Genomic DNA, 22,184 nt, shown 5'->3' on the forward strand with positions numbered 1-22,184 from the left:
TTGGCACATTCAGTTGCTGCCTGATTTTTATCTACTTCTGGTTTGATTTCCATTCCTGTTTGACGCCGATATGCTTCTGCTAGATTAAGCAGATAAGTCATCTTAGATTTATTCTCCTCATGTTTCAAAACTTTCACTATGTTTGGGTCTTGTGAGGTCAGCAGATATGTGTGGAGTCCCACAATTTCAAGGCGGCCCATCCCACCTTTGGAACGGGGAATACATAATCTTGGTATGCACTGATTTTTATAAATCATTTGGTAAGCATAAAGCATACTTCTTATTTTCCTGTCTAATCTATCTATGTTTTGGGTACAGTCAATCATTCCAAAACTGTAAGTTAGGACAACTAACTTACTTCAGCACTGTGAGCTGCTCCATACTGGAACCGTTACCGCAGATACAGTACAATATGAATAGTAGTTATTATTTGCCTTTCTCTCTGTCTTTTTTTTTTTTTTTTTTTATTTTTACATGGGCATATACATTTCCAACAAACATATGGCTATGGACATAGCAGACATGCCAACATTATGCCAAAAAGTATAAAGAGTTAAGAATGATGCTGCCATGGACATTGGTGAAATGCCTGGTATCCCAGTGACAACTTTTAAAATGTCTTTGATTCCCATCTTAAGTAGAATGTTTAGTAGCATATTGAGAAATGCTTATGTACACAGATCTTGGGAGACATCAGTTATAACCCCAATTTCTAAAAAGGGCAATAAGTTATTGCTCCAAAATTGTAGGTCTGTAGGACTGACACCAGCTTTGGGTAAATGTTTTGAAAGATGTCGCCTGCACTTATTATCTTTAGGGTGCAATTTAGGATACTATTCTGATTTCAACCAGCAGGTTTCTGCAAGGGTAAATCCACACTGACAAGTTGGAGAGAGTTTTATGATCTAGTAAGTTTAGCACAGGAAAGTGGTACCTGAATCTTAGTGAAGTATTTGTTACCATTTCTCGTCATGTTATACTAAAGGCACTGAGAAAATATGGAATACTTTTTTAGTTATCCAAGTGGACTGAAAATTGGCTTTGCGATAGAACTCAGCAGGTTATAGTAAATGGTACTTACTCAGATACTATATCAGCAAATTCAGGAGTACCACAGGGGTCAAAGCTGGTGCCTTCTCTGTTTAATCTAGTGATGGTTACTTTTCTTACAGACAGTACATTTTGGATGAACAACTTTGCAGATGACTGTAAAATGAGTTTTATAGCTATCACTGATGATGATTATAGATGATTATACCCATGTTAATGGTTACCTGGAAAAGACAGTGGTTTAATTTTAATAGCAATAACTGCTATGTCATATACTTTGCCAAAACTTTATTAAGTTGTCCAGTATTTTTTGAATGAATGAGACTATTTGAAGTTGACAAACTTCTTGATTTAGGTATAGATATCGCAAATAAATTATTGAGACAGATGGAATGTATGTTAAAAATATCTCACTATATGATGCCAAGGCAAAGGCTGCTCTATATAAAGCCTACATTGCACCACTGCTAGAATATAGCAATGTATTTTGTTCCTACAGTAAGACCCAACTTAATAGAATAGAACAGATCTAAATGAGGTTCACTAAATGTATTCCTTCTGTGAAAATTTTGAGTTACATAGAAAGGTGCTAAAGACTGCATCTAAATACTTTGCAGTGTAGGTATTATAACATGGAAACCAATTCTTGATTTTAATGCATTTCAAGATAAGATAAAGCAAAGTTTGTTGAATTTAGAATTATGTTATAATACTATTACTCACATATGTTCTAACTTGAATTATAACATTCCTTAAATAAAACTATACCAGGATCAAAGTTCATTACTAAGACTTTCCTAAGGATCTGGAATGCATTTACCCAAGAAATTAGGGAGTCCAGGAGTGTAGGTAGGTTTAAGATGTGCTTGGATACATGGATGGGTAACAGAGCTTATGATCCCAATTTTTATAATCAGTGTGCTCAATGGCTTATAGCCTTATCATTGGAACTCATAACTTATAAACTTATATTAGATCTGTGTTTACTTTGTACATGAAGATTTCTGTGCCTTCTGCATGGCTGCATGTTTTTCTGTTCATACTTTTATTTCCTTAAACCTACAAAAACATATTTTTCATTGGTTCATCTAAACTATGTATATAGTGCATTTACTCATGTCCTTGTCCTCTAGGCAATAGTAGAAACGATTTGCATGGTATTAGTTCACTTATGTGGTTAAAAATTAATGCATGCTTATAGTCTTACAGCTCCAAAATGTGCAAAAGTAAATTTAAGTCATTAACTGTATTGTTATGGTTTGTGCTGATATTCTGGGGTCCAGCTCTCTATCAGTATAGCATTCATGCAAAAAATAGGAGTCAATAATGAAAATATCTTTTACTTTTACTTTTTCAGCACAGTGTGGAAAAAAAACTAATAGTAGTTTTGGGGGCATTGTCAAATTCTTCTCATGTAAGCAGAGCTATTTTGTGATTCTACACCTCTCTTGTGAGATTGCTTTGGGAATATGTTTTCATGAAATCATCCAAGGCTAGCTTTGAAAGAAAAATTGCCAAGGATTCCCAAAGATAACCACAAAGCGTTCTTTAGCAATGTCAAGAACCTAAGTGGAAACTCTCAGATCTGCTCTGAGTTAGTGCAGAATGGCACAAAATACACTGAACCGACTGATATTGCCAACATTCTGGCAGACAGGTTTAGTGCAAACTTCACCCCCCTCTCACCCCCTAAAGGGCCCATAACCATACCAGAAGAATGTAGAGCCCCAGAAATCACTGACACACAGGTTAAAACAGCCCTATCCAAAGCAGAAAACGCAGCTTCAAAGGGACTGGACGGTGTCCCAGGCTATGTCTTACACGAGCTCCAAAATGAACTAACCCCTCACCTAAACACACTGTTCAAACTCAGCCTCTCTACAGGCTATGTACCCATAGAATGGCACACAACAACAGTTATCCCATTCCACAAATGTGGAGCCACAACGGACCCCAGGAACTATCACCCTATAAGCCTGACTAGCTTGGTCTGCAAGGCTATGGAGCGCATCATCATGGAACTCATTAACAGAGACATTGGGAACCTCCAAACATTGGACCCTACACAATTTGGCTTTGTTAAGGGCAGATCATGCCTCTTAAACCTAGTGGACTTTTTTGAGACAGTTACCAAGGCTTTAGATGAGGGAAAGGAGGTCCACACAGCCTACCTAGACCTCGCAAAGGCTTTCAACACCATTCCCCATTCTGGTATTATAGACAAGCTCACCAGCCTGAACATAAACCCCTACATCATGAGATGGGTTGCCAATTGGCTCACAGATAGAACCCACACTGTGAGAGTTACAAGCTCTAGGTCCGACTCTAAACCGGTTACAAGTGGCATCCCCCAGGGCTCAGTCCTGGGACCCCTTCTGTTTGGTATATACTTCCCAGAGGTGCAGGAAAGCATAGGAGGACTATGGCTGACTAAGTTCGCAGATGACTGCAGACTGGGGGCCATAACTGACTCTCCAGCTGATACAGACATCCTCCAGAAGGGTCTCACTGAGACGGATACCTGGTGTCAAAATCATGGCCTCAAGCTAAATGCCAAAAAGTGCAGTCATCCCCTTTGGAAAAAACAAAGTACCCATGAAATGTTCTACTTGTTACAGAGAAACCAGGGAAAAACACTAAGCGTTTTGCCAGCTTTCGAAGCTGTAAAGTATTTTGAGCTGTCAGAAAGGCAGTGTGACACAGTTCCTGAAGTTTACACTCACCTTCCATGCCTCCTAACTGTTCAGATTTTCACAGACTGTCCAGATTTGTGCCTCATTTGTTTGGGCTGTTCCTCATAAAGTCCCTCTTTTTCAGACAATTCACTGAGGATTGAAGTCACTGAATAGTGACATGCATATGAGTTTCAGAGTTCGCATCCTTCAGAGAAAATGCAGGTGATAATGCATCCTGGTATTCTAACTACATTCTAAGTTTGTAAGAGGAAGGAGCACTTTATCACTATGGACAGCAAGCAGGGAGGACCAAATCTTTTATTCTGCTGTTGTCTTCACTGGTCAGTATTGGCAGATTTGGCTGCTTAGCCCAAGACCCAACCTTAACAACTTAAGCAGGGTAACCTTATCATTTGTTAAGTTCAGGCCTCACACCAACTTAGCACTTAACTGATATGTCTTTTTCTCAATATCACAGCATAATTACAGTGCTCCATAATACTACAGCTCTTCAGGACTCAACCAAAACAGTGTTAACTCTAAGTTCCAGAATTGTATACAAGGAATCCTCAAATTTATGCAGAAATTCACATCATGGATACGAACATTAATATGATTCTGTTACAGCTGTTTTATAGAAAGTTGCCTTAAAGCAAATGGTGTATATACTGTCAACTGGTAAGAAAAAAAAACTATTTTCATCTGGACTTAACAAGGTCACAAATTATTTTAGGGTTTTGAAAATTTTGCAAAACTGGATATTTTCTGTAGTTGCACATTTCACCAGAATCCATCTGCTGAACTTTGTCATCATGGAAGGAGCAATAAGCAAATCCCTTGTTCATAGGATTTAGTTCACTAGGCTAGCTGCCCTTGTGAGCCATTTTAAGCCTGGCCAATTTACCTTTCAAAGATGAGAATCATCCCCTGTACTTTGTGTCTGAGAGGTAACCACCTTAACCATTACACCAACCACCAACCATTGATGCCAGTCCTCAACCAATGATCTTTCAGAATGGACATTTAACGTATAGTGGCTACCACTATCTCCGTTAAATAAGTTAAGCTCCATCATGCAATGTTAACTTTAATTAATTTGCTCCCTGTAACATTACATGAATGCTGTTTACTTCCCAGTAACCCTTCTTTTCCTTTAGGTTTCTTCATTTTTCACTGCCACAAAAGATGAAGGTCCCAACAGTTGTGGGTTGTTTTGCCTGTTTAAATCCCATGTTATTAAAGAAAAGGATTTGTCTTGGACTGTATAACATTGGCAAAAAATATAATTTATATAGTTTGTTAGATTTGGTCAACACCTTTATATAAATGCAGATAAGGTAAGGGTAAATTAATAAATACATAAAATAAAATAACAATAAATTAAAACAAATAAATAAATACTGCAAGCCTTGCCACCTCTTTGATGTATAAGATGAATGAACATTGCTTTAAGATTGAAATGACTAGCTTGACAGTACAGAAAAGTACAAGTAAGTCTGGCAGTTCTTTAGGAATTACAGATGTGATCACTGTACCTAACCACAAAACTGCTGTTTAACTGGCTTGATTTTGAATCTGTTTCAACTTTGGTCAGTACAAACAGAAATCCTTCAGTTAAAGGAAAACTGATACACCTTTCAGAGGCTAAGTCATAGGCTTTATATCTAAATGAAGAAAAAAAAGCTCTGTTACTATAGGATGACTTATATATGGGGTGACAAACTGCACTGTGGAGAGAACACAAAAGCTATGAAAAACTAAACTATGTCAGTATGGCAGGCCAGCCACATGATGACAATTTTGTGGTATAATAAAATATCTGAGAATGATTTTGGTGTAGTACAAAATATCAAGATACGATGAAAAAAGATTTTCTGAGTTTTCAGAACAGGGGTTTAGGAAAGTCATAACCTCGCAAATATAAAGAGACTGTGTGGGATTTATCCATTCAGTTCAGCTGCTCCTTATCTCATCTCCCTTATAGGCTCCTATAGAGTTCTGTCTTTCTTTGGCACATACACCACACTTACCTTTTATGAGGCTCCCTATTGAAACGTTAAACATATCAGTAGAGACTCGTGGGACTTTTTAGACAGAATTAATAAGTGGGAATTTTCCCCTGAGTGTATATTTTTTACTGTGGATTTAATAATTTATATTCGGTAATCCCCCATGAAGATGGGTTAAAGTGGTTCAAAGAACTGTTATACAATTTGGGTGCATTATATAATTCCAGAAGCTGTAGTGTTACTAATGGAAATGGTGTTAAAAATAATTATATATATATTTCAACAACTCTTATTATAAGCAAGAGACTTGAGTGGCAATAGGAGTGGCTTGTGGCCCCAGTTTTGTGAATTTAGTGATGGCACATTGGGAACATGAGTTAATAATGAATAGTTCTTTTAAACAGTCATGGATTTTTTTTTTACACCCATTTCCAGGATGACATCTTTTTCATTTGGATAGATACTCAAAAAAATTAGAGATATTTTTAAGATATTTAAATACTACATTGGGCTTTTTAAGATTCAGCTGGAATATTGATACTGACAAAATGACTTATTTGGATGTAGACATAACACAAGATATTCCACAAACGTGTTATACTGCTATGATACATAGAAAGACCACTTTTTTCAAATATGTATCTACTTTTTAACAGCTGGCACCCAATATGGCAAAAGAAAGTAGTAGTGAAAGGACAGATGGTCCATTTAGCATAAATCTTCACAGAATGCAATACTTTTATAACAGAAATTGAAAATTTAATAGACAAGCTCTTGAAAAGTAGCTATCCTTTAAGTTTTTTAAAAGATATTAAGAATGAAGCACGTACAAAAAGAAAAAAAAATGTATGTACCCATATTGAGTAGAGATAAAAATCAATTAGTAGTTGAGGCACCGCATAGACAGAAGAATAAATATGTAAGAAAATCATACAGTATTACATATACGATGGATAGTAAAGCTATTGGAGAATGTTTAATATGTAACTGGAGTATTTTAAAATGGATAATACTCTTTATACAAAGACTGGGTAAAAAATGATGGTGGTGTATAGAAGAGAAAGCTCATTCAAGGATTATTTAGAAAGGAATAAAATAGCTGATCGGCCCAAGAGACAAAATAAACCAGGGATGTATAAATGCAGTTTGTGCTCACAATGCCAGCATATAAAAACAACTGATAATTTTAAACTGAACAAAGCGACTTTTAAAATTACTAATTTTTGTAATTGTGATACATCACAATTGGTGCATGGGGTTATGTGTGATCAATGTCCTGCCTACTACTTAAGAAAAACTAGCAGAAAATTAAAAGCTAGAATGTATGATCATTCATTGGATATTAAAAAATCCACAAATGCATTGTTTAGACATATTCATCATTTTGAGAACCACCACTTCAAGTTTTTAATAATGGATCAAGTGTTAAAAGATGCAAGAGGTTTTTATGGACAGAAAATTTAAACAAACATTATAATGGCAGTTATGATTAGATGTCACTAGTCATTTGGGCTTGAATGACTCTGTCTCAATTAATTCCATTTTAAAACTGAGTATTTAAATACTTTCATTGAATATGTTGAGTACTAATGTTATTGGTCAGTAAGAATCATGTGATTGAAGTTTCTAAAATGGAATGAAAGCACTCAACTGTCTTTTAACTGGTTTCTAAATAAATGTAATTTATACTAGTGGTTCCAGTGTCATTTTCCAGTGCTACAGGTGGTTGTTGAGTTTGTGTTTTCCTGTGGATTACCAGTTTGTCATTTGAAATGCTACAAACCAGGCTTTTACTTTGGTACAATTCTGGTAAAAATCAGCTATACACAGATTACATAATACATAAGCACCAATAACCTCTTATCAAAAAAACATCATGGGTTCTCATCAAGATGCTATATACTAACTGACACATTTACTCTAATAGAAATGTTCTACTAGCAATGGTCAGTTTACAGAAGTTATCTTTGCTGAACTTACCAAAAGCTTTTGATGTCATAGATCACAACATACTGTTATATTACCTTCTTGGGATAAGTATAGATCTTAACAGCCTTCCCTCATTCCAATGCTGCCTTATAAATTGACACTTCTAGGTCAAAATTCACTGTCAGTGTTAGCTATTCTGAAATAAGGCATCCTTCAAGAATCCATTCTTAGCGCATTTCTCTTCTCCATTTACATCAGTTCATTTCCCTTTTGTCTCTCTCATCTCCTCTTTTATTTTGGTGACATTGTCCAATTATCATCAAACACATCCCTCATATTACAAAAAAAACAATTATAATCTGACTTCCTCTCCCTAATCCATTGGATTGAGTACAATATATTGCTGCTAAATTAATCCAACACAAAAACTATGCTCTTCCAAAGCAAACATAAACCAAACAAAATTGTGAATATACTAGAAATCACAGATCACAATAATATAGTTCACAGCACACTACATCTTTTAAATATCTACATCTCTGGCTTGACCCATCTTTTAGCATTACCTTCCCCCAATATAGACACAACAAAAAAAAATAAATTAATCATCTTCTATTTTGGCAAACAAGATATCTCAATTTTTCTCAAAGGCCTCAAGAATAGATATAAGGAAAGACATATTATTATTCCAACTTGAATATGTTCATATGTCAAAAGTAGAAATTTAACACTCATTCAGATTCTCACCAATAAAATCTGCAGATTCATTGCTCTCTCCTCCAAAGAGCACAACTGTAAAAGATTACAATAAGTTAAATGTCTACCTGTTAAACAAAGAGCAGACATTCTTTTAGTTTAGATCTATTATAACTGCTACACACCACCACCACACCTTTTTATCCTTAACAGCAAAATATTTCAGAGATCCCCCTTCCTACAACCTTAGAAATAAAACCCAGCACATTCCCTGCAAGATCCGAAAACTTAAGTCCACTGTACAGCTCACACCTTCTCAACAATAGGGGGAAAGAATCTGGGAATTTATCCCTCTGCATCTTAAAGACATATTCTCTTACTTAACATTCTGAGCACAATTAAAAACACATCTGAAAAGTCAAGCAAAATATCAGTGCTTTACCTCAAACCACATAACATAACACAATCTTACTCCACCAAGCTGAATACCTTCAGCTCTTCATCACTCAAACTACACCTCTGCTTACCTCCCTCTGCTCTAGTCGGAGCTCATTCACATAAAACTGTGCATCTGTTTTTGTACAACCCAGTTCTACAAAAACATATAAGTGTGTGTGTGTGTGTGTGTGTGTGTGTGTGTGTGTGTGTGTGTGTGTGTGTATATCTATGTCTGTATATCTCTATATCTATAACTCTCTCTCTCTCTCTCTCTCTATGGGACTACTTTGTTTTGTTGAATCTCATTTCACCCCGACCACTTCGCTGAAAACTCTTTTTACTGAAAACTCTTTTTACTGAACTGCAGTTAGTATATATGGCACTGTGTAGAGTACTGTAATGCAGTTCAAAGGTATATGAACTTCTCATCACTGTAGTGCAATCCTGGAGTTAGTATATATAGTTGGGGGGGGGTGTGAGGGGCACAGCTCCCCACATTGGGGGGTGTGGGATATGTAGCCCCCCACTAAGAGTACATATTGTCTTCTGGAGAGAGTTAGTCATTGGTATTGCAACTATGCATGTCTATTCTTTAAAATGCATTGTTTTGAAGTTTTTGGTAAAATACAATATAAAACAAACAAGGTGTGAGGTTACACCCCCCCCACACCCCCCAGTGTGGGGGCCTGGGCTCCCCACACTCCACCTAACTATATATACCAACTCCAGGGTCACACTACAGTGGGGAAAAGGGCATATACATTTTACTTGCCTTACAGTACTCTACACAGTGCCATATATACCAAGTTCAGTTCAGTGAAATGAGATTCAGTGAAATGAGTTTTCAGTAATTTGTATTTTCAGCAAAGTGGTCGGGGTGAAATGAAATTCAGTGAAATTAGATTCAGCGAAACAAAGTAGACCCACATATATTTATATATATATATATATATATATATATATATATATATATATATATATATATATACATACACACACACACACACACACACACACACACAGAATCATAGGCTCATAGGAAGTTACTAGGCTATTGGCCACATGTGCAGATTACTCGAGTGGAGCTTGACTTGTGGATATGCAGCAGTCCCACCAAGACGAGGTCTGAGATCGCCTTGTATGCCAAACAGAGGTCACATCTGAGGAGTTTGTATCTGTGTATGGTAGATTTTTGAGGCCCTGGATTCTCCTGGTGAGGAACTTCTGTGGTCTCTCCAGCTGCTGCATTTGCTTTGTGAGGGACATGCTGAATGGGGCATTGGACTCAATAATGGGCCTTATAAAGGAAGAATACAGGGATGTTATGACCTCCTTGTCCCTGGATGCAATACCCTTACTTATGAGGTGAGCCATGTAGAAAGCTTTCCGTACAATGGAAGCAACATGGTACTCAAAAGTCAGGCTGCTATCAATCTGGGTGCAAAAATCCCTCACGACTCACTGCATGCTTAGAACGTTGTTATTAATGTGATCATTTGTGGGACATCTTTCTCCCCAAAGGGGATGATGATACATTATTTTGTATTCAGCTTGAGGCCATGTTTCTGGCACCAGTCATTTGTTTGGGTGAGACCCTCTTGGAGGATGTCAATATCAATATATATATATATATATATATATATATATATATATATATATATATATATATATGTATATATACATATATATATATATATATATACACACACACACACACACACACACACACACACACACACATGGGTTTACTTCGTTTGTACGAAGTTTCAGTACTTTGAAACCCACTTGGTCGAGACCAGTTGTTCGAAGCACCAAAACTTCAAAAATGAAATACGGAGATCACAATACAGTGCGGAATGGGAATATTCCCTTTTCCTTGCTGTAGTGCGATCTCGGAGTTGGTATATTTAAGTAGGGGGGGTGTGGGGGCACAAGGGGCAAAACATGTTTTCTGTGTTTTTTTTTTTTTTTTTTTAGTCAGCCGATCCAGCGACTATGCTTCAGCGAAAGTGCACTTTTGTTGAAATGCACTTTCGATGAAGTGGGCATCTATTTTGTTTGTTCAATGTAAAGTATTTTTAAACAAAGTAGATCTCTCTCTCTCTCTCTCTATATATATATATATATATATATATATATATATATATATATATATATATATTCCATACATTTGGTCGAATTACACTTAGTCGAAAATAATTCCAGGCATTTCACTTCACTGAAAGCTCACTTGACTGAAAGCTCACTTGGTCGAAGTTTATTTGGTCAAAAATGGAATATAGTCCCTGTCCCACTGCAGTGCAACCCTGGAGTGAGAATATTAAATAAGGGGGTGTGGGGGCACAGCCCTCCATATTGGGGGTGTGTGCGGGGGTGTAGCCCCCTACATTATGCCAATAGTTTTTACTAAAGATATATATATATATATCAATGCATTTCTAATGGATATACCTTTTTATAATAGTGAATACATTAAAATTATGTGGGGGGGCTATGCCCCCACACCCCCCATTGTGGGGGGCTGTGCCCCCATACCCCCCTTATTTAATATTCTCACTCCAGGGTTGCACTGCAGTGGGGCAGGGGCCATATTCCATTTTTGCCCAAATTAACTTCGACCAAGTGAGCTTTCAGTGAAGTGCAATGCCTGGTATCATTTTTGACTAAGTGTAATTCGACCAAATGTATGGAATCCATATAGATACATACATATATATATATATATATATATATATATATATATACATATACACAGGTTTTTTACAGGACTAAGTAGCTAATGATAATTTCAGTTCTGCAAACATTAAATACACTTGTAATGGATATGGCTTTCAGGCATGGGAGCACTGTCTGTTTAACTGACTTACTAAGAGTAATACAGTAGGCAAATGGACTCTGAGGGAATCAAACCCAGGGCCACTGGATGGAACAGAGCAACTAATAGCCTTAATGTTCTGTGCTATACTCCTAGAGAAAGGTGGGCAGCTATTGCATCAAGAAGAGCTTTTAGACAAAATACTTCAGTGAGTACTTTTCTTATTCCTTCAGTAGGTACAAAGTCTAACGCATTTTTAGTATTTAAGCTTTAGTGTTTTAGTCACCGTATTCTGTTATATTTTTTAATAAATCATCATATTGCATTCTGCAGTTGTGCAGATATTTGGACTTTCTTCTATGGGAGTAAAAAAAAATGTCTCCACAATTGTTTATCATATTGACAAGACTTACTCAATAGCCTGAGGCTCATAAAATACATTATTATGTATATCAATAAAATCCCCATTGTCTGATGTCAAATTATATGCTAATTACCTTTTTGGTACTGACAGATGAACCTAAGAGGCTCTGTGCATGGTTTGAAACTGAATTCCTTTTTCGCAGCATTCAGAGTTCCACAATCTTGAACAGATGAGTGTCTCAGTCCTGTAATGAAAGCATCAGTTAATTTGGCACAGTAATCAAATGGATAATGGACTGTTTGAAAGACATAATTTAAGATGACTATGATATCCCATCTTCAGTGAATTATTGCTAGTTGAGAACCCCCACTCTATTATGACAGATTACCTTTCTTAGAATTCACTCGCCCTGCTGGCAGTTTTATCTACTTTCTTTGCAGAGTTGAAATGCATGCTATGCAGTAATAATAATACATAATAATAAAGTAATAATCCCGTTTTCTTCTTTATGTTCTTTGTTTACTATGCATACAGTACCTGATTTTCAAAAATGTCAAGTGAATTCATTCCAAACCCACAGAAAAATAAATATATAAGCAATATCAGGGGGAAAAACCACTTATAACCTGGCTGGCTTCCATAATGTCGTATTTATACCTATGTCTACATGCTCTTTGCATACCTAAATACTCTCATCCTTCAGCATGTACTTTTATTCACCATTCTTAATGTATTCTCCAAGCAACAAGTATAAATGTTATTCTGTCCGTGAAATGCTTTTGATATGAATGTGTTTGTCCTGCTGTTGCAATTTATTTTTATAGTAAAAAAGTCTGCTTGTTGTAAAGACTATTACTGTATTAAATAAAACAGAAGTACGGTACAAGCTGGAACAGCTAGTCAGCACACCCACAAGAGGCTCAAATGTCCTTGACATAATACTCACTAACATGGGAGAGCATTGCACCCCCCCCCCCCCAGTGATGTCCTTCTTGGTAAGATTGGACCATAGATCAGTCTTGTTCCATGTAATTATAAGACCAGTTATTCCATCAAGCTCAAAAATTCTTAAGAATTTTTCTAAGGCAAATTGCCTCCTACTAAGTGATGGTATAAGAAGCGTTAAAGCCCCCAAATGCAGATAACATGGACTCCTATGTAGAGGTGTACACCAATGCCCTGTATAACCACTTCTGCAGTTGTATAGAATTGGTTGTACCTGACACAATTAAAACCAGGTCTTGCTATGAAAACAAGCCACTCTGGTAGTCCTCTAGAATAAACAGACTAAACAACAAGAGAAAGAAACTAATGTCCAAGAACAAGAGGAAACAGTCAACAGAGGAAGAAATCCCTCTCTAGCATAAACAAACAAATTAGGTCTTGTCCAGTCCTCCAAAGCTAATTATGAAGCACAGATAACCTCCCTATCTAAGGATAATCAGAAGGCATTCTTTAACTATGTCTGAAATCTAAAAGGGAATACCCAGCCATGCACTGAACTGGTTGTGGATGGCACCACCCATACTCAGCTGGTGGTAATAGCCAACCTGCTAGCTGACAGAACTGGAGATAACTTCGCCCCGCTGTCCTCTCCCCTCTCCAGTCATCCCCCAAAGAATACCTGCTAACATTCCTCAGCCTATTATTTCAGGAGAACAGATCAGCTCAGTGCTGTCCAAGGCCAAAATCACGGAATCAATGGGACCAGACAACAACCCAGATTGCCTTTTAAACAACCTAAAACATGACCTAACATGCCCACTTGGATCTGTATTTAAACACAGCCTGACAACTGGCTATGTTCCGGCAGAATGGAGGACACCGACAGTAATTCCTCTGCACAAAGGGGCATCATCAATCGACCCTGGGAATTACAGGCCCATAGCTAGACTATCCTCATCTGTAAAGCCATGGAAAGAATCATTATTGACCTTACTAACAAGGACATAGATAACCTCAAAACTCTGGACTCAACCCAGTTTGGACTTGGTAAACGTAGAACATGCCTGTTAAACATGGTTGACGTCTTTGAGAAAGTCACCAAGGCCATGGACGAGAGAAAGGCAGCGCATACCACCTACCTTGAACTGGCCAAGGTATTTGACACAATCCCCCACTCAGGTATTATAGAGAAACTCTTCCAATTGGGAATTAACCAGATAAATTACCAGATGGGTAGCCAAGTGTCTCACTGACAGGAAACATACTGTACAAATGGGTGACTACCTCTAGCATAAGACCAGTCACCAGTGGTATAACATAGGGTTCTGAGCTGGTCCCCTTACTGTTTGGAACTTATTTCACAAAAGTCCAGGCAATCTTGGACAGCCTGTGGCTGACCAAGTTCACAGACGATTTCAAATTGGGAGCATTCATTAAATCCCCCAAAGATGTTACTATACTACAGAAAGGGTTAACACAGACAAATGATTCATGCCAAAGCAACAGGTTAAAGCTAAATGCAATAAAATGTATTATTATTCCCTTTGGTAAAACTGACATCCCTACTAATTACATTACAGACAGCACCCCCATAAGTGTAGACACAGTGGTATGTGATCTGGGTTATTAGGTTGATAGCAATCTGAACTTTGACCACCGTGTATCCACAGTAGTAAGGAAATCCTTCTGTGTGGCACATCTCATAAGTAAAGGCATCATGATTCCATTATACTTGGCCCTCATCAGTCCAGTAACTGAGTACAGTGCTCCCTTTTGCATACACTTCACTAGACACCTGCAACAACTGGAGAGACAGCAGAGGTTTCTCGCATGAAATGACAGGCTACACATAACAAGTCTTATGCAGAAACACTGAAAGCTCTGTCACTGTATTCTGTCTCCTATAGGTTGCTAAGGGGTGACCTGTGCCTGGCTTACAGGGAAGTCTCTGACCCAACCCTGATAGAAATGCTACGCATTTGTAAATCAAACTGCAGGAGGTTCGCTCACTCCAGGGATCTTAATCTAGTCTCTGGCACAAACAGGTCATGCTGGGCAGAGAAATACATCTCTCAGAGACTGCCACTTCTCTGGAACACACTTCAAATTCATATGAAACAAACCCCCTCCCTGACGCTCTTCAGACACAACCTAGATCAATGGATGGGTGAGCACAAATTAGCTCCTGGGGTGGTGCCATTGCCCTCTGGACAGAGGAAATTAGTGTTAACTGCCATAGGCTCTTACCTCTGTAAACTTCACTCACCTAATCACCAACAAATCAGGCAACTCAGGATAAGTACGGCTAGACTTGTAAGGTCGCTAGTGCTGTTAGCCGCGTAACCTCCTATGAACCTGTGGATGATGGTAAACTGTCTTAATCATTCAGCAGTCTGATATATATATATATATATATATATATATATATATATATATATATATATATATATATATATATATGTAGAGGTTGGCTCCTAATTCAGTCAAGCTATAACAATTTTTTGCAGCTCTAATAAGGAGACAGGACAGTTATGCAAGTTGAACTTATTTTAACAGTAGATGTTTGAATGATATCAGTTGCAGTAGCATTAGACAAATGGGTTATATCCTGCAAGGGATATAACAGCTAGACAACTTTCAAACCTTCAGGGTACCTTCCATGTGCTCAAACTATCAAGTAATTTGAGCTGAGCTGACTAAAAGACATATTTGGGCACAAAGCCATTCAGCATTTTTCTGCCAGCAGCAAGAGGGAGGCTGAGCCCTGAAAGAACTATTCTAGGAACAAAAAACATAAATGTCCACACCCTGGCATTAAAAAAAAAAAAACTCCAAAAAACAAGGGGTTTGGAGGGAGGGATTGGCTACTGTAGCAGTGAAGACAGAAACATCTACTGTTATGGTGAGTTCTACTTTCACAACTATACTATGTTCATCATATTGATCACTGCTGCGGTTGCCTTAGCTATATGGGTAGATTACTATAGCTAACTACATTTGAGAGGTGGATGGAGAAGAGTCCAGCAGCCCCTGAAGAATGGTCTTAGTAAAGCTTAATCTGGACCTAGAGAAGGAATCAAACATACAGTGCTTTGTAAAAGTATGCACAGAGGACCAAGTAGCAGCTTCTAGAATATTTCCAGAATCCAATCCTTTCTAAAAAGCCATAGATGAAGCCAAGGCCCTGGTAAAGCACACCTTGACCATGCCTGGAATAGTTTTGTTGTGGTGAGTATAACAAAAGGCAATAGCCTTAGACAACCATTTGGAAATGGTCTGTTTTGACATAGGTTGTCCCTTTTTTCTTGCCTTCACAAGAAATAAACAATTGATCTGAAGATCTGAGAGATACGGTCCTATAAAGATAGTATCCAAGTTGTCTGTGGGCATTCACAGTATTGGGTATCCTTTCTCATTAATTTTTAGATTCAGTAAAAAAGATTGAGAGCTAGTCTGGCTTAAAGTAAACTTGGATACCACTTTAGGCATATAAAAAGGATTAGTTCTGAAAGAAACCCTGTTACTATGGAAAGGTAAATAGGGTTAACTCACCATAAGAGCTTGCAACTCAGATATCCTTCTTACAGAGGTCATATCAATCAGTAAAACTGCTTTCCCTGTTAAGGACTTCACATTAGCCATATTAGCTGATTAAAATGGAGCAAGTGTTAGCTTTTCTAACACAACATTAAGATCCAAGGGAGGGCTCACAAATTTACTTGGCAGCCTCTTATGAAAAACCTCTTTCAAGAACACTTTGGCATGCGACTGTGTTAAAAGAGGAGAATATATGGGCAGACATGCTGAATTGGATGACAAATGAACCTTGGCAGAGGAATTAAAAAGGCCATAGGATAGTACCTCTCAGAAATATTTTAGAGCCAGAGAACAACTGGATCTAAATGGGTGCTGGTTATGTTGTTGGCACCAAATGGAAAACCTTTTCCATTTCCTAATATATGATTTTCTAGTAGCACGCTTTCTTGCCTCCATTAGTATCTGCTACATGTGGAATTAAATCATCATCCAGGCAGACAATATAAAATGATTTATGTTAGAGTATATCAAACATCCCTGCTCTTGTGTGTAGATCCATTCAGTGAGGTATTTTATGGTAATTGCCCTTGGCCATTTCTGAAAGAAGGGATAACCACAGTTGCCTAGGCCAGAAGGGAATCAACACAATGATCTTGAAGGATTAATTCTGAATCTTCAGACATACCCTGGATATTAGTGGAAAGAATACAGTAACATTCCTGTCCAAAGGAAAGAAAAGGCATCTGCCTTCCAGGCCTTTTTGCATAGTGTCCTGAAACAGAATTTTGACAGCAGATTGTCCAAAATGAGGCAAAAGGTCAAATTGAGGAACTCTCCACAGATGGATCAAATCTCGAACGACCCCCTGATCTAGTTTCTGTTCATGAAGGTCTTCCCTAGTTCTGCTCACACTGTCTACTGCACAGATTTGCTCTGATGGAATGTAGGATACCTGCAGAGTGAGACTGTGCTGTAAAGCTACATCCCAAGCTAACATGCCTAGTCTGCAAAGGGGATATGACCTGGTTCCCACTTGCTTGTTGATGTACCAGATGACTGTGGTATTATCTGAAAGCACTATGAAGAGGACCTGGGGGCCCAAGATGATTCAGAGAGTCGATTGCCTTGATCAGGGCAAGCAGCATCTAGATATTTATGTACTTGCATCTGTCCTTGGTGTCCTCACCCCTGCACTTGACTCACTGCTTAGGAACAGAGAAAGGTCAAACTGGATTTAAAGATATCTCTTGTCTCCACCAAAAGATTTCTCTTTTTGACAAACCACAGCACTCATGTGGAGTTTAACCAGCAGTATCATGAGAATCATAGATGCCATAAGACCCAAACTCCTGAGGTATTTCCTCACAGTGACTGACGTCTGAGTGGAAAATCTTAGAAACAGATCTAAATAAGGATCTATTTTTTTCCTGTGGAAGAAGAGCATCTTGAACTGAGGTATCTAGTTGACATCTTAGGAACACAATCCTGTGTGGGGCAGTCAAGAAAGACTTTTGACTGTTCTCTTGGAATCCCAGCTTCTGTAAGAGATCTCTCACCCAGGATAGAGATTAGTGACACTTTGAAAAAGACTCTGCAAAGATAAGCAAGTCATTTAAATATGGAAAAATGTGGACACCCTGTAGCCCACAATGAGGTATAACTGGAGCTAGATACTTTGTGAACACTATTGATGGAGTAGATAGTCCAAAGGGAAGGCAGAGAACTGATAATGTGATCCAGGCACACAAAACCTTAAGAAACTTCTGAAGTCTGGATGAATAAGGATGTGATGATAAGCATCTTCTAATTGTAATGTATCTAGGAAACTTCAGAGAGGTACAGTAGGTAACAGGTTGTGAAAGGACATCATTTTGAATTTGGGCACTATCAAGAACAGGGTTTAGGAAAGAAAGATCCAGAACTAGTCACCAAGGATTGTCTTCCTTTCTTTGGAACTAGGAATATCCTTGAATAAAAACTCTTTCCCACTTGGGAAAGAGTAACTGAAACTATCAGTCTTGGGACAGCATGTGATAAAGAACAGGAAGAAACAAAATAGTCTGATCTGAAGGATGAGGAATGTTTCCCTTGAAAAGGAAGAATTTCCTCCCACTGCCATCTGTAACCTTGATGAATCAAATTCAGAACCCATTTGTGTCAGCAATCTGTTGCCAAAGACTAAAATGGAGATTAAAACTTTCTGAAAGAAAAAGGAGTCAGGGTAGGAATGTGTCCAAAGGTTTCTTGAATAGTCATTCAGACATATTGGACTGTCATTGCTTTTGGGAGGTTAGAGACTTTTTTTTCTGCAACTCCCTTGCCATTCCTTCTAAAACATCTGTTTACCCGAATTCTATTGAGACCGATTCTTCTGTTTTCTGTTAAAAATGGAAGCAGGAAAAGAAAATCCCTTGGACAATTTCAAAAAGGAGAGCTGAAAAATCTTAGAGATTCCTGGATCAACTTGCCCCTATCATCACACTTTTTGATCACCTCTGCAGCAAAGGGGTGAAACACTAAATGTCTATCCAAGGGAGAATTTATAATCTTATTTTTAAACATCATTTGGAATGTTCTGAAAATGCAGCCATGCAAACCTCCTTAAAACAGTGTCAATGGCCATAGTCCTTGAAGAAGTATAAACAGAGTCATACAGACAGAGCAAACAATGAATAGTAACGTGCAAAAAGAAGAAAGTACGTTATCAAAAAAGAGTTTCCCTCAAAAGAAAAAACCGCGGCCAAAACATTCCTCATACTTTCACAATGTGTCAGAATCCCAAAGTTGCAGAAGTATCTACACTTCTCTCCCATACCTATCAACAATTTTCACTAAGTGCTTAGCAGCAGTGGGATCAACCAAGGCTATGGATGCTAGATCAGACTTGGGAATAGAAATCAGGGGGAAAAACTGAATTCATGCTACATCTTCATGTTCAGATTCGGAGTCTTTAATCACGTCAGGAAAAAAGGAATCCCTCTTTCTTTTACAAGAAATTATCTTACAAGAAGGATCAATAGCCTGAATTAACCCCTGAACCAGACCCAGTAGACTACTCCTGCCTAAAGAAATTTGAGAAGGACTAGATACAGTCTTGGTGTTTTGTTTCTCTTTGACAGGAAAAAGTAGGTCAAGCATGTTACTAATGACATCAGCTGTTTTTCCAGGCATGGCCACAGCAATCTAGCACTGCAGGAAAATCTTCCCTGTTCCTTCTCCCAGGACTGACAACAGTGGCTCTCCCTTGCCCACCATGGAGAATCCAACAGCCACAGAGGACTTGGCTAACCCCTGGTCCATATTGGCTATAGGTGCTACACCAGAGGGTTCTGGAGTAAAAGATGAGTGATCTGAAGTACAACAAATGGTCACAGCAGAATCATCCAGCTGCAGCTGAGGGAGAAGGCTGAGGTGGCAAGGGCTCTTTGTTTAACTTTTTTTCTTTTTCTGGCCAGAAGAAGGATGAACTATGGGACCAGTAGTCTGTTTCAATGGTCAAGCTGAAAATAGTGCCTCTTTCCCAGAAAGACAAGCAGCAAATTTCAGTAAAACTACCAGTCCACAAAAGTCACTTATTGGATTAAAAAGAAAAACAGAGTAAAAATCATTTTCAAACACGATGCTAGACCCACCAAGGAAAAGTAAACACAGTTTTGCTACAGAAAATATGTTTTCAGTTAGTTAACACTACTTTTAAAGGGATGGAAAAAAATGAGTCCTCCATTTAAGTGGGCATTACAGTGTTGAGGCATTCCGGTAACATACAACACTTTAAAATAACTTTCTTAAAGAAGAAAGTAATAAAACATCAGTGAGTTTAAGAAAATGGAAGTTTTTTTTTTCCACAAAGAGAATTTACTTGCCCAGCAAAAGAAAGCACAAGCCAGCCAGCAATCCTCAGAAAACCTAAGAGGAGCTTACTCTTTGGCAGCAGTAAAGCTCTGAAAGGCTTTGCTCCCAAATTTGTCTTTTAGTCACCTCAGCTTGAGCTGCTTAACAGTTTGAAACCATAGAAGGTACCCTGAAGCTTTGGAAGCCGGCTGGTCATGATATCCTTGGCAGGATATAACCCATATAGCTGAGGCTACTGCAGCAGCAGTCAAAATGAACATCAAACAAGTACTCTGCAAATCACTTGGCTTTTTCTTTCTGTGCCACCTGAAGGCAATTATCAATCAGGTGGTTTTCTGGCTACAACAAAATCCAGGTTTCCTTTTTACCTGTGCATCATTTAAATTATTTACTGTTCATAACTGTGTATTTTTGTTGTACTTTATTGTGTTTTCTGGGTGTGTATGACTGTTTCAGTTGGAGAAAAGGAAAATCACTGTACTTCACTATGACAAGGGGGACAACAAGCCTCATTCTAAGTGGCACCACCCAAATAAGGAGAGCTTTTTCTGTACACAGAACAAAGTACAGTAGAGAGTCGATTATCCGAACATTGAAGAACCAGCCTTCCAAAATTTTCGGGTAGGAAAAATCATAAAGTCTGAATATATAAACATTATACATATTCACTTGAGCATGTTTTTTGAGCTTGGAGCCAGCTTGTGTGTGAAAAATATTCTTTATTCTGCACTGGAATCACTGAATTGTTGAAAAGTGCATTCCTGCATGCAGGAAAAACAAGACTTTAGAAGTTTTTTATCCAGTTAAATTATATGTTTGATTATCCGAACTACCCTAGGTCCCAGTTAGTTTAATACATATTATTTAATTTCTGCTGATTTTTATTTCTAAATTTCTAGTCTAAATATTTTCTTTCAAAAAATTAAGTTCCATTACAGAATATAGAACATTCTATTTGTGAGGTTAATACATATTCATCTTTCCATCCTGATTACTTAACTTCCTGGATTTACAGTCTCACCTATAAGTAGCTTGCTGCCAATGCTAACAGCCAGTCACTTTATTGCAAATTAATTCTAGGAACAGAATCTGACTTCCAGAGCTTCTTCACATGTGCTCACTGCTCCAGATCATGCAAATCAGTTGCTTAGTCATGAAAGTCTGAAATAAAACTTGTAGCCTGAGATTGCTGTTTGCTGTTTTGGGGACTTTCTCCAGTGTTGCCAACTGTGAAGTTGGTATACATAACTTCAGGAGATGTAGAAGGTTTGACTTTTCAGGGGAGGTATAGGGGTTCTACCTGAAGGGGGCAAAAAAAAGCTGGTTTCAAACTTTACACACTTTTTGGAGGTTTTGAGCTTGTAGTGATGCACATTTGAGATGCAAGCCTTGGCGTTCCATTGTTTCATAATAGAAGCTTCTTCCAGATGCCATAACTGTAAAATGAAGTCTTGGCTGCTGGGTAAACAGCATATCAGTGCCAGTCAAATCTCCTCACTGAAAATCACTAAATCTGGTGTGTTAATACTTCTTTAATAATCTGGCCACAACATTCAGGGCTAATCACTTGCTACTCAGTTTTCACACCATCACAATGTCATTCCTGCAGAAGACTGCTGACAAGTGCTTTTGTGGCAGACAGATTCTTCCTATAGACTTAAAGACTTTATGTTTTTAAAGGAAGAATGACAATCCTTCTACAACTCTATTAAATGTGCTAATCTTAGCAAAACCTTAGCAATGAAAGGTTTGGAACTGGGGACCTTTTAGATTTGGGATAGTCGTAAGGCCCTGTTTTCTAACTGTCCTCTGTTTTAGTTCTGCAATTTAGGAGGAGATTATGGCTAAAGCCAAACATTCAGGAATTTGTATGC

General features: G+C 38.0%; 1 protein-coding gene across 3 annotated transcripts in view; it reads right to left on the minus strand.

Moving 5' to 3' along the window:
• ADGRD2 (adhesion G protein-coupled receptor D2) overlaps positions 1-22,184 on the minus strand; it is a 1,709,855-nt gene that overhangs the window by 1,282,440 nt on the left and 405,231 nt on the right. For all 3 annotated transcript variants that reach the window (XM_044058541.1, XM_044058538.1, XM_044058539.1), the window contains exon 6: positions 12,110-12,220. In XM_044058541.1, coding sequence (XP_043914476.1) covers positions 12,110-12,220 — 111 coding nt within the window. The remainder of the gene's footprint in view (positions 1-12,109; positions 12,221-22,184) is intronic.

Source organism: Protopterus annectens, chromosome 16.part0 (genome assembly GCF_019279795.1).
Source record: "Protopterus annectens isolate FY-2018-M chromosome 16.part0, PAN1.0, whole genome shotgun sequence".
In the NCBI taxonomy this organism is placed as follows: Eukaryota; Metazoa; Chordata; order Ceratodontiformes; family Protopteridae; genus Protopterus; species Protopterus annectens.